Raw genomic sequence first — 13,772 nt, forward strand, 5'->3', positions numbered from 1 at the left:
TAGGCTAGTTTTAAATGGAATGTGTTTTTGAGTTGATGTAGTTTAGTGATTCTTCATCTAAATGACCAGAAGTGGCTGACAAATGAAGATCAGTGTCATCTGAAGTCCATAGTCCTATTCCAATGTTGGTTGTGTTTTTTTCCCTTGATTCTGTGGAATGCGGAATAGGTTCTTGGAAGATAAGTGTATCTTTCATGCCTCCATCGTTAGATGTTTGTTGAATAATATTTACTGTTGTGTTATCCTGTTATATCTGTCGAACAAATTAACTTGTAGTTATTCATGTTCTACTTTTATTAAAAGAAAGTATTTTTGCCAATAATAAGTCAAGAATCAATAAATACCTTGCAACATAATTTTGCTTTTAACAGTATAGGTTTATCCTCACCACATTCTACAAATCTCATGTTTAGTACTTTGTTTTTTCTAATTTTCAGTGTTCATCGGATCTGAAAGATAAGGTGAGGAATGCTACTGAATTTGCTCTAAGAGATGTCATTTCTTCTCTGAAGAAGTGGCTTTTACCTTTAAATCCTCATGAACGATGTGAATTTCTGAGATCCTTTTGTCAAAGCTCTCTAAAAGCAAATGATAGTCCATCACTGGACTTACTGAATAGTTTATGGACCAGTATTTGGTATGAAACTAGAAAAACTTCTAAAACTGTTAAATCTGCCGTTGGTACACAAACACCTACACCGAAATCAATGTGGTTGAAGTCACACCAAACCAGACGTGTTGCGAGTATGGTTCAAGGTAATAGTTCAGCAATAAAAGCAGTAAGTTCATTTAATTTACACATTAAGTTCACAATTGATTGATCACTGGGTGGTGATCAATGTCATGCTTGTCTAGTCCTTATTAGTGCAGATCGAATGCTATCGATTATGTTGCAATGTGGCCACCAGTCTAAGTGACTCGACACTGCGGGCACTATATATTGAGATTTAGATGGTGGTTGGAGGTAGTCAACAGGAAACCCTGGACCCGGGTTTCGTGCTACTTGGCACTCGTCAGCAAAGTGTACCTGTAATCTTGAGGGAACCGGTGCCCCTGACGGATTCGGTCTCGTGTCACCCAGCTTCACAGTCAGGGACGTTACCACTGAGCTATCCGAGCCGTGACTGACCTCCTGTAGGACTGAGATGTAATCACAATTGATTGATCACTGGGTGATTACATCTCAGTCCTACAGGAGGTCAGTCGCGGCTCGGATTGCTCAGTGGTAACGTCAGGGAGCACCAGTCCCCTAAAGATTACAGGTACACTTTGCTGACGAGTGCCAAGTAGCACGAAACCCGGGTCCAGGGTTTCCTGTTGACTACCTCCAACCACCATCTAAATCTCAACACATTAAGTTCACCCATAAAATCTACCGAACTAACATTGTTTCTTTGAGAATCTATTATCTTAAATCCCACTAAATGTCATATCTATCAGCTATGTCTTGTAGATACTTATGTACAATGCTAATGATAATAATTCCTTTTTAAATACAAATTGGATGATCAGTTACCATTATGCAGTTAAACTAATCTTAATGATCAAGAAACGAATATGTTCTTGACATTTATTTCTTTGAAGTGAATGTATTTGTAATCATAGTTAATCGTCCTTAGATTTAATTCTGTACAATATTCCTATAAAGTTATATCTTTGTAATTCCAGTCATGAGTGATTACCTTAACATTTTGAATCATTTTGGTTGTCTACATCTTCTAATCAGGTCATATAGAAACTAACCCCGGAGGATTATAGTTCATTTTACTTTTGAAGCTTCATTTTTCTTTACTTAATGAACCTTAGTTTTTTTTAATGTTCGTCTTAAAGTTTTATAGTATTCTTTACCTTTTCTTATATAAAATCAAATAAATATAAAAGAAATATTCTCTAAAAAGTTTTTTATATTGATCAAAAATAAAAAAGTTCACGTTTTTGTTTATAGAGCGATCCGGCTTTCTTCTTCAATAATATTTCAACTAACTATCAATTTCTTAAATACAATCCAGAACCTTTCAAGTACCTAGTTTGATATTCATCAAGCTATTTTATTGATTTCTCAGTATTGTTTTCTTATTCGTCGTACTAAATTATTATGGCCACTTCCATGGAACTAGAAAGATTTATTTGTTTTTAATGCATTATGTTCAAATTAAAACTATATTAATTACTATTTTTTCTTTAATGACTCGATACCGCACAAATTCGATTTTGGACAGTAAAATATATTTTCTTTGCTGAGAAGATATTCAACCTACATAACGTACTCATGTTTTTAGATTTCAGGTAAAATGGGAGGGTTCAAATCCGCTCGACGTTTTACCTTATCAGATACCAACGATCTTACATTATATAATGAAAATATATCTAAAGCTCGGGTCGATCTCTCATCATCACGTTTTGTTCATCGTATATCTGATGAACATTTATGTGTTTCCGATTCTGAAAATACTAAACCAAGTTGGTTAGAGGTAAAGCCAAATTTACTTATTATATTGAAGCTTTATATCTATAACCTATTCTTTTTGATAATTTATTATTTTCTGAATATTTGACATATAGAATTCATAAAATTCGTTGCATAAATTCGATTTTATATGTTTGTATTTGATGAATGTTATTCTTATAGTTTTTATTTTGAGTCTTATACAGTTATCTTTTGTGTATTTAAAAGTAAATAAATTGTACTTAAGAGACAAGGGACAGCTGTATTAACTCTTGTAGATTTAAAGAATTGATATTGAATATAAATATGTGATGTTATTCAATGAGCTAGTTTGATAAGTTAATATTAATAAACCTATATATCGTGATTGTTTACAGATTTATGGTCTTACACTAATTAATAGCCGTTTGCGCGCGAGATCGAAGGTCGTAGATTTGAGTCCTGCGTGCGAAATCACGGATGTACATTACCGAGGAGTCCCATGTTTCCAGGTTTTCAATGGATATCCAGTACATATAACTAGTTATCATCAAATTATGCTTTTCTATATCATATACGATGAATAATATTAATTTTAAGCAATTTATTTTATGCTTCTTTTTAGTTCATTAGACTTTTTGTCTGAGCAAAGTTTTATGATATGTTTGCGTTTAATAGACTAAAGTACAGCAACACTTTTTATTTTTTAGTACAAATAGTTCATAATATTCTCCTTGTTAACTTGTATTTGTGTTGTTATATTCCCTTAATTCAGACTGAATATTTGACTCGCATTCCTGCCTGGTTACCGTCTACTTTAACATCAACTTCTTTAGATTCAGCCGAAGCAGTCAGCTATAGACTTTATCGTCGTTTGTCAGGAATGCCGTTGTCCAAGGATTCCGAAGATGAAGTGTCTTATGGTCACACATCGTTTCAAAGAGATAATCATGATGTTCACATCATACATGATAAAGATCAGGACATTGATTATAATAAACTTGAAGATGATGAATTAGCTTTACTTCGAACATCACTTACAGATTGTCGACAATTGTTCATAGATAAACAAACATCAACGTCTAATTTATCCAATTATACTAGCTGGCTTTCTAGTCATCCGGATCATATTACCGAACAAGGTCTTAAATTTCTTAAGTTAGGTTTCGATCTTCAGGTTAGTTAGTTATTTTACATTTTTAAATATTTAATAATGACATTATTAATTGGCAAGAATGTAGTAGATTATTTAAAATGACGTGATCGAGGTACAAAATGTGTTCCTTAAACTATCTATCCTACAAATACTACCTATTTAACATTTTCTGCCAATTACTATAAGTGTGCTATACTCTCTCTTTAAGTCAGTCAATCATAAGCAACGTAGGACTTGTGCATCGGTTCAGTTTGCTACATGTATTAACATAGATAAAACTATCAAGAGAAATCTCAGTGTAGTAGATGTTGTAATAATAATATCAGTGGTAGTAGGAAACATTAAGGATAGACAATATAATATGAGGAAGAATTAATGTGCGGAATAAAAAGATATAAGGTAATTTTAAAGCTCAAGATCTAAGAGAGATTGAAGAGTGAGTGCATCTGTGTCATTGAGACCAGTTCTTAGCCATATTTCTTACAATTAATTACGGTAATTACGCGTTCTCTAAGTACCTACATTACAAAAACCAACAACCAGTGACTTCTTAAAGTGATGCCTTATCTTGATTTAAAATGTTCCTGATTGTGTTGCTGTTATGACGTGAAAAATAATGCTGATTAAGGGATAGCGAATTATTGATCGGACCAAAGACGCGCAAACACGTAGAACGACCTAGGGTTCTGATTGGTCTCGCTTCCCTGTCTAGCCCAGTCAATTGAGTCCAGAACACAAGTCACAGCCTCGGGTATATGAATCATTATATTTCAAACATACTTTGTTTATATACCAGTCAAGCAGTCCACAACGTACCATAAAATAGAAGATAACATTGTACAATAATGGCCAACAGGAAAATAACACGTTAAATAAATATTGACCAATAAGATGATACCATCTCATGTCCAAGGATAGCATTAGGCTTAACAGGATAATTTTTGGGATATTTCCCTGAATATCCCAACAGTTGCTAATTATTTGTCTTCTGTGCTTGGCTTTATAAGTAGAGACTCATCATTTTCTCTACTATGGCATCATTCAGTCATCATAACTTTAGCTTGTATTTAAATACAAAGAAGCCATGCAAAATCAGATCAATGTATTAATAGCCAAGCTACTTTAAAATTGTCATCCAATCATGTAGCATGTATTATTTATGTGTGTATTGGTTATGCATAGTACGTGCATTAAGAAGTGTAGATTTCTTCAGATTTTTCTGAATGTAAATAAAGATGTGATTTTGATTTGGAAATAAGAACAACACAAGTCTTATAAAAATGGACTACTCGGTTACTTGAAAAGTAATATCGACCTAGTCGTACACGTTATGAAATTTCAAATATTCTATTTAATTTTTGTACTTTTAATAGTTCAATTTAATTTTTTTGTTACAAGCATTACAAAACGACATAATAATAATAGTAATAATAGTAACAATATAAAGTAACCTTAGAAACAATTATCTCGTTATAAAATTGAATTGTAGCTGACTGACTGACTGATCTATTCAAATATATAAAAACGTTTTTCGAAAATAGATTGTCTTTTACAAAATAAAATCATTATATTACAACCAGTATTCATACTAAGTTAGGTAAATCAAAATCGATAGCACTGCTACAGAGATCCATTTACTCAAAATATTGAAAATCATATGTATTCGTCAGTTTTCGTCTTCAATAGTATCTCTCATTCTTTTAATATTTTACTTCTGTTGGTATAATTATTCTCACTGGCTTGTACATTTTTTCTCTCGTCTTACTGATTTGAATTGTAAGAACTATTTATCTGATATCAGTATTTTAAAAAAGTCGATGTGGGTAGGCGGATTCAAGAGTCAGGATAAATGCAACAACTGATCGTATAGATAGGTGTCTTATAATTATAGTAATCACTAAACCATCAGTAATAATAGTAGTTTACATATGCAATAGTTCTGAATAGTATTTAGTTTATCTTAATAGAATTATGTCCTTAAGTTTTCTTTGGTCGGTGTTATACAAGTTTTGTAAGTTGAAATACCTGTCTTTCGCTCTTTTTTAAACATTCTATATTGTAGCCTGCGAAAACTGAAGATATAGGTAAGCACTTTTTATCCATTTTATTTTATTTGAGTATGTTTATTCATCTTTACCGTTACCTTTTTTTAAATGGTATACAAAAACTTGGAACAGTAGATATTTTTTCAAGATTCTCTGGTACTCTTAGTTATCAAAACCTACATTTCATACATTTTGCAATAAAGCCGAGTAAATTTCGTTGACTAGTCATGATCTTTGTTCTTGGACTTACTCAGTTTAAGTTTTCTGTTGTTGATTTTAGTTGTTTCGCGGACTTCCATATCCTACAGTCACTATCATATATTAAGAGTAGAAATTGTGTAGTATTAATAAAATGTGCGTTAAATGATTAAAAAATTACTATATGTTCAATTAGCCTATCTCCCTTATCAAAATACTCTAATGACTTTCTAAAAGCATCGGTGGTTTTTTAAATTAACCTTAGATTTAGAAATCTACTGACTAATGCCAGTCGGTGGTTTTACGTACTAAGTTATAGTTTCAGTCATTTCTCTGATTAATTTAGTTTTGGCAATCGAACACTATTTTCTATCTTCATGCAACAACAAGTGTAACTGAAAATCGTATTCACGAAACTGTGGGTATTCAATTATTGTTAGTGAAATTTATTATTTGCATTTTAAACAATTATTCATTGAGTAGTAGTAACTAATTGAATGTTTATTTTTTAGTCATTATTGTTGATTGAATTACAATGTCGTCAGTTGTTCTTTAAGTGATTCGACATTTCACTGCTTTATGCTTGCATAAAATGAAATGAAAATTGAGTTATACAATCCAAATTGATTTATATCTGTCACAACAAAAATTTTTTATGTTAGGATCTTTGGAGTTATATTGCTTATGTGAAACGTTATGTTTCAGTAACAATAGTAATATTGAGTAGGGTCTGTAGAATATGTGACTTCAATCTTTTTTGCTGTAAGACATTATACAGATCTTAATTTTTGTGATCAGACTAGTTCAATGAAATTCAGTAGTAATATAATAATCCATGTATGATATATTATTAGAAAATATGTAGTTTTTTGTGAGTGAACAAGTATACTATCATTATCTGACATTTGATCGAGGCTCAGAATAAAAAGAACAAATAATTATTCTCACAGTCAAAATCACGAGTCAATCTAAGCTAGACCAACCCTGAAAACCTGAGAGCACTGGATGACCGTTTCGTCGTGGTATGGGACTTTTCAGTAGTGCGCATCATCAATTACCCGTCTCAGACAATGGATGAAAGGTTATGCAACATCATGGATTATTGTGACGTCTATACAAGCTCAATTCCATAAACTATTAACAGATAATTCACAATCAATGTAATTATCTTTGTATAGGCTTTGGAGGTGATTAATCTTAATAATTTTTCAAATAACGGTTACTACTTACATGGTGGTCTTTATACAACTGTCTTGTCAATGGTTCTCAATTATTGTCAGCATAATGAACATGATAAAATCCAGCTTGTTTAATGTTAAATAAATACCAAGAATTTTCTGCAACATCTAGTGTTTGGGTCATTGTCTCTATTGCTATGACATTACTGAATGTATATATTCATAAGTGAATATCATCGCATAAGAAGGAAAAGAGGGTAATGTATTATCATCAGTGTATGGAAAACCAAATAAATAATTTAACATGATCAAAATTTTTGAAGCCAAAAATATTAGGTTCGAGTCTTTGAGTGAACATTAACACTAGGATATGGCGAATACATCCAACTGCTGATAAGTTTCAAAGAGGACAAAATGTGCCTCCTAAATTCCACTGCTAACCACTATCCATCTTCATCTAAACGTCCTGTTATTTAATTAAAATTTATTGATTTAATAACCTTTTTACGTAAATTGCGCGAGATTTAACCCCCTATTAAATATCAATAGTATATGGTAATGTAGGTTTATATTTATTGACTCCGTCAGCTAAGTAATAGTTAGTTTTAAATTCGACTAACCTTCTTGAAATCTGCTTGTCAACAATGTAATAGATCTTTTATTTATTGCAAACTGAAGTTCTAAAGTTAGTTCAATCGATGGCATTCACAAACATTTTAGTTTATGAAGCGCTGAGATGTCCATAAAATCAATCATATTTTACATGGTATTCACTGTGTATACATTTTCCATCTAGACATTTTCCCCGGGAATATTTAGCTTCATGATCAATGTGACAGATTCTTGTCTTTCAAAAAAAGTCATCGAATAAATTCCATATTTCTTTAATAATGAAATATAATGCTACGCTACTTGTATCCTCCATTTTTTATCAATAGTTAAGCTACCAGAGTAATTTTATGTAAAAAAGATTAATTTATATAAGGAATGTTTATCATTTCACATCTAGTATGAATTGATCTATAAACTAACTGTTTGTTAGTAATTTCATATTTTTATTCATTGGATTGCTAGTAAAAAGTAATACTTTATTTTTCGTGAATAATTCAAGTACACTATGAAACTCATAGTGTGCTGTATCACTAATTATAAATTCTATCAGAAAAAAAAATTTCATAATTGTTAAAGATCAGTTATTTAGAGAACGGGTGTTATAAGTCTCAATTATATCTATTTTGGATGTAGATGGGTATCCATTTTTCATCACGGGTAAAAAAAAAATTGAAAGTCAACAACCATACTTTTCTACTGTACTTGGTACTTTTAACAAAAATATGAATAATACTCGTAATTTTCTATTAGTAATATTTAATTGTTAATCTTCACCATCAACTAATTTTTGTTTCGTTATGTGATTTTTGAAACATCTCATGTCTCTTTACGATATTCTTGTTGACTCGTTACTTTTGCGTTGTTTTTTTTTCACGATGGTTCAATTAGTCCTATTTTAACCTTTTTTTAGCGTTATTCTTTTCGTTTATAAGCATCAATTGGCAATTTTTATGTTGAATAACATGCTATTTATTAAAGACCGATATAAATAGTTTAGTGAATATCTATTTTCTGTTCAGTGTTGATCATTCAAATTTATCTTTGGTTTATACTTGTTTCACCTTCACATAAAAACTTATTTCTTGTTATCAGTTTGTAACTGTTTATCGAGTTACATATAGTTATCAACAGCTCACCGTGACATGTTACATCTTTTAACTGAGGGTTAGGAATTTTAAGTTGTTTGCTTGAGAATTTGTGTTGGTAGCCTTTAGTTGTTACATTCTTCACACTTATTGTTGGTTATTCGTCCATTTCGTTTTAATCTCTTAATACCGTTTGTGTTATCTCTCCCGGATATTATTATTTTATACATTCATTGCACTACACATAATTGTACTACTAATGTGTTATTTCATGCTCTATGTTCTCAGTTGATCTGTGAATTTGACCATAATTTACATTCTTTCAGAATAAACTATACAACGGGGTTTTCATTCAAATATTTTCATTTTATTCACTGTGTATGACTAGGTGTATTTGAAGGTTTTACTTAATTGTTAAATTATAGAAATTACTGGACACCCCATGTATCAAAGCTTTTTTTTAAACATGGTGTTCTCATTAAATATTTTCAGTAATTATTCTTTTAAAATGTTTTTGTGTAAATGATATTCTTTGTTATTACTTCAAGGTATGATACTAAAAATGACTAAATCAATACTTAATAACGAACAACAAAGTCACCCGTCTTTTCATGTTACATTTGATCTTGGCTGTACAGAAGATTCCAAATTAATAATATCAGACGAGTAAGTTTTGATTAAATCTATCATTGGAATTAAATGTTGAACTATTTATTCCCTGATATTAGTGTTTTTCAGTTGTTTACATCTTATTTTAATATCCTATCCAAAGAGATAATATAATGTTTCACAGTTTTGCTCCAAGTATTGGGTACATTAATTTTTCTGAGTATTTTAATCTAATTATAGACTAATGGACAGACAGTCGATTGTAAATTTATAACTGTTCTACACCGCTTTTATGTGAGAGATTAAGAAACAAAGCAAAGTTTTAGGGTGGAATAAATTGAATATTTATGTTTTTATTCTGTGATTTTGTCGAATAACCTAATGTATTTATTGGTTAGTGGTTTGTTTTAAACAATTAGGTCTTTAGTTCATATCCTTTTGCACATACTTTAATTAGAATATGGATGTAATACCTCTAGTTGTCTTACTTTTAACCACAGTTGTTTTAAGTAGACATATAGGTGACACCAAAAGACAAGAGTATGGATTCGATACAGTCAATCAAATATCGGACAACGTGATGGAGGAAGTACTGTTGAAAAGATGTTGGTGGATTATTGAGAATAGGATCAGGTCTTGCTGACTAGGGGGAAACAAATTGATTTCCCACTGACAACCTCATTATCTTGTTCTGTGTCAGTAAATACGCTGATTGTAATTCATCTTCATCTTGGCGTTCTTGTTGATGGTGAAACATGTTAACAAAGCCTGTCACCTAAATTAGTCCTTCGTACGATTGTTATAACACAGCTTATGAACAGGGTCAACATAGGCAAAGATAAAGTCTCAAATTATCTACTTGTGCTTCGAAACCACCTCACCTAGCCTATGTGATCCCATTAGTTGTTCCTTAGATCTCAGAAATTGGGACGATGTCCTGTCGCGTAAGTTTCCGGGCGGTTAACAACTGTAATCGCTTCTCACCCGAGTTCAAGGTGTATTGTATAGCTGTTGCTCCTCATAAGGTGTCTCTTCGAGAAAATGGTCTACCAGGTTTCCCACCTGTACCACTATATTGATGTTAGGGATGCTAGATCCCCACAAATCACTTGGTAAAAGTCTTATTTTTGTAACCTTATCTTGGAAATTTGAATTTCTCGTTTTCACTCCAAAAGCGCCTATTTTTACTTTCAGATTGTATTTCCCACATGAAAGGACCCTAAATGTCATTGGTTGGTTGCCTCTTTTAATGTGCTGTTTCCGAAGAGCATTTTTATATTGTATATATACGCTTGAGTTGTGTGCTTGTTGTTCTTGTTTCTGGCTGCTTGTGGAATATACCTTTCCCTCATCTCAACCAGGTCTTTTCCCTCTAGTTAGAGGAGCTGCGGCGCATCGGAATAGTTTGCTTGTTTTGTCGCTATGTCGCTGATCTTTCATTCCGTTCGCCGATTTAGGTGGTCTCGTAATCTCTTAAAATATAGCAATTGATCAGCAGCACATCAACCAAATGTTCCTAACGTGAAGTTTGCGGTCGAATAGCATAGGTCAAGAACTGCTTAAGCTTATACAAACCACGTATGGACGTTGTTGGGATCGTTTTAAGTAGTTATAATTTTCCAGTGGTGTCTGGTAAAGCATAGGGTATGTTTTTATTTTGGGGAATGTCTGATGATAGCGATGGTAATGTGGATTTATCATCAGTCAGTCAGTCAGCTACAACGTAGGACCAGGCGCATATATGCATCGGTCGAAGTTGCCATACCTCATTAACACAACAAGATGGACACTGGATTCACAAAAGTAGTTAATTCAGAGGTGGTAATACATAAAAGAAAGATTGAAATAAGGATATAGTATAGGAAGAAAGAATTAGTTCGTAGAAAGAAAGATATGAAGCAATTTTAACCTCTTAGTTTAAGGGAAGACAGAGAGTGTATACACCGACGCCATTGTGATCGATTCTGAGCCATGTCACCAAGAGTCTCCAACCATTGGTTACGATAGTCACACTGACCCCAACCAAGTAATCTGCATCTACCAACATGGCTCAGACTAGAAGTTAGTGACTTCAAGTACTGATGCCACGTTTTGGTTTGGTCGCCCCCAACTTTCTTCCAGCCATCTCCAACACCGGTTAGCATTACACGTCGTGGTAATCGGTGTTCAGACATGTAACACGTGGCCCAACCATCTCAGTCGATGAAGATTCACAACCTCATCAACTGATTTACCATCATTCCCTAATGCTTTGCGTCTAACCTCACTATTACTTACATGGTGATCCCAGCAGACGCCAGCAATATTTCTGAGGCATCTGTGGTTAAATACTAGTAGCTTACGAGTGTCTTCTACTCTTAATGGCCATGTTTCGCTGCCGTAAAGTAAAACAGAACGGACTGCCGCGCAGTATACTCGTCCCATAATTGATAGGAGGATATCTCTCCTTCGCCACAGGTGACGTAAGTTGGCAAAAGCCAAACGAGCTTTTCGAATCCGTGCTGAGATCTCGTCAGATACCAACCCATTAGGGCTGATCAGACTTCCAAGATAAGTGAAGTTGTCAACGCGTTCGACTACTTCACTGCCTATCCTTAGTTCAGGTGTTAACGCAGATCAGTCCTGAAGCAACAACTTGCATTTAGAGGGAGAGAAGCTCATTCCAAACATTCTGGCATTGTTGCTTAGTGCTACCAAAAGACTCTGCATTTTGCCAGCGTCTTCACCAAACAGGACTATGTCATCTGCGTATTCTAAGTCGATAAGTGGATCTCCTGGTAGGAGATCAATACCCGAGAACTCAGTCGATGAGAATGTTATTTTCATCAATAGGTCTATGATGAAGTTAAACAAAAATGGAGAAAGTGGACAGCCTTGACGGACACCACTTGAGGTTGCAAAGTCAGATGACAGCTCGCCATAAGCTCTGACTCGACTGGTAGTGTTCGAGTAAAGAGCCTTCACAAGACTTATGTACTTCTGTGGTACGCCTTTCAATGACAGACACTGCCACAGAATCTCGCGGTCTACCGAGTCAAATGCTGCTTTTAAGTCGAGAAAGACCACTGTTGTCGGACGCCGATAAGTATGTCTGTGTTCCAGAACCTGACGAATGGCGAATATGTGGTCGATGCAGCCACGACCAGGTCTGAAGTCAGCTTTATTCTCTTGTGTTTGCAGTTCACGAGTCTTAGTTAGGCGTCCGATAATTATCGAGGCTAGTATTTTAGATAATATATTAGTTAAACTAATCCCTCTATGGTTGTCACAGGATGATTTTAACCCTCTTTTATATATTGGGACGATAAGTGATTGTGACCAGTCAGATGGAATAACGTCTAACTCCCAGATCCTAGCTAAAATATTAGTCAACCTAATCGCTATAATTGAACCACCATCCTTAAAGACCTCTGAAGCCAATCCATCTGGACCAGCTGCCCTTCCTCGTTTCAGATTAACTATAGCCTTTTGAACTTCTGCTAGAGTTGGGGGACCTACTTCAATGTTCCATTCACACTATCTGGGAATGGAGGGTAGTTGTAGAGTAGCTGAAGGCCAGCTGAACTGTTCTCTGTCATGCTGGTTGTGTGAAGGAAACACCTTACTGCTGTCACACCTCTGTACAGTCAGCAGTACGACTTCGCCTTCGGACCTTAGGTTTATTGCTTTTAGTCTTACCGCTCTTCAACCGACCTGTCTGACATGGTAGGACCCTGAGGAACAGTTGTTCCAGCCAGTATAGCTCGGTTGCTTCATCACGATAGGTAAGCCGGACCAGCACGTCAAGGTAGCAACAACGGTCGGGTGGATTTATCATGTCCCATAGCGAATCAGAAACATTATTACGTACGGGAATATGACAACAATATATTGTTTATAAAATGCAGCGGAAAATGGAACAAGTTTAGGTTATGATCACAAACGTCACAAACTTCAAGTTTTCACAAAAGTTTCTGTAAATCAAACGAAATTGTAACAATTAGTTCATTAAACACTTACATGATTTATCTTAACCTTTTGATCCTTCCAGTCATTCTGTTATTTATGTTCATAACCTTGAGGATATGCGTATGATAGAACTTGTATCAGTATACTTGCATCTCTTTCATGCTTGGTAATACTCTTACTCATCATTTATTGAGTAGGCACGTTTACTTTCTCCGTTTCTCATCTTTCATTGGTTGTCTACACTAAAAGATGTATAAAATACATGTATTCGTAGGCACTCTCATATTTGACTTGCTTTATTCCGCTGCATGCAATAACGCGATTAAGTCAATAAAAGTAAAGCAAGTTAGTTAAGGAACTATATTTCATCATTCCTCATTGATATCAAACGCAGTTGGCCACAGACACACTTGAATCAAATGGAAAACGTAACAAAACAAATATTATCATATATGTAAATATGTTAAAAGTTAGTTTTAGAATAATCTTGAAATAGTTACACTACTTCATTAAATG

General features: G+C 33.8%; 1 protein-coding gene across 3 annotated transcripts in view; it reads left to right on the forward strand.

Annotated features, from left to right (window-relative positions):
* MS3_00010183 (uncharacterized protein) overlaps positions 1 to 13,772 on the forward strand; it is a 31,438-nt gene that overhangs the window by 16,721 nt on the left and 945 nt on the right. For 2 of the 3 annotated variants that reach the window (XM_051218543.1, XM_051218544.1), the window contains exons 9-14: positions 438 to 779; positions 2,280 to 2,471; positions 3,201 to 3,602; positions 5,644 to 5,665; positions 9,248 to 9,365; positions 10,503 to 10,540. In XM_051218543.1, the coding sequence (XP_051074728.1) occupies positions 438 to 779; positions 2,280 to 2,471; positions 3,201 to 3,602; positions 5,644 to 5,665; positions 9,248 to 9,365; positions 10,503 to 10,540 (1,114 nt within the window). The remainder of the gene's footprint in view (positions 1 to 437; positions 780 to 2,279; positions 2,472 to 3,200; positions 3,603 to 5,643; positions 5,666 to 9,247; positions 9,366 to 10,502; positions 10,541 to 13,772) is intronic. The other variant, XM_051218545.1, reaches the window with a different exon arrangement.

Source organism: Schistosoma haematobium, chromosome 1 (assembly GCF_000699445.3).
Source record: "Schistosoma haematobium chromosome 1, whole genome shotgun sequence".
Classification (NCBI taxonomy): domain Eukaryota; kingdom Metazoa; phylum Platyhelminthes; class Trematoda; order Strigeidida; family Schistosomatidae; genus Schistosoma; species Schistosoma haematobium.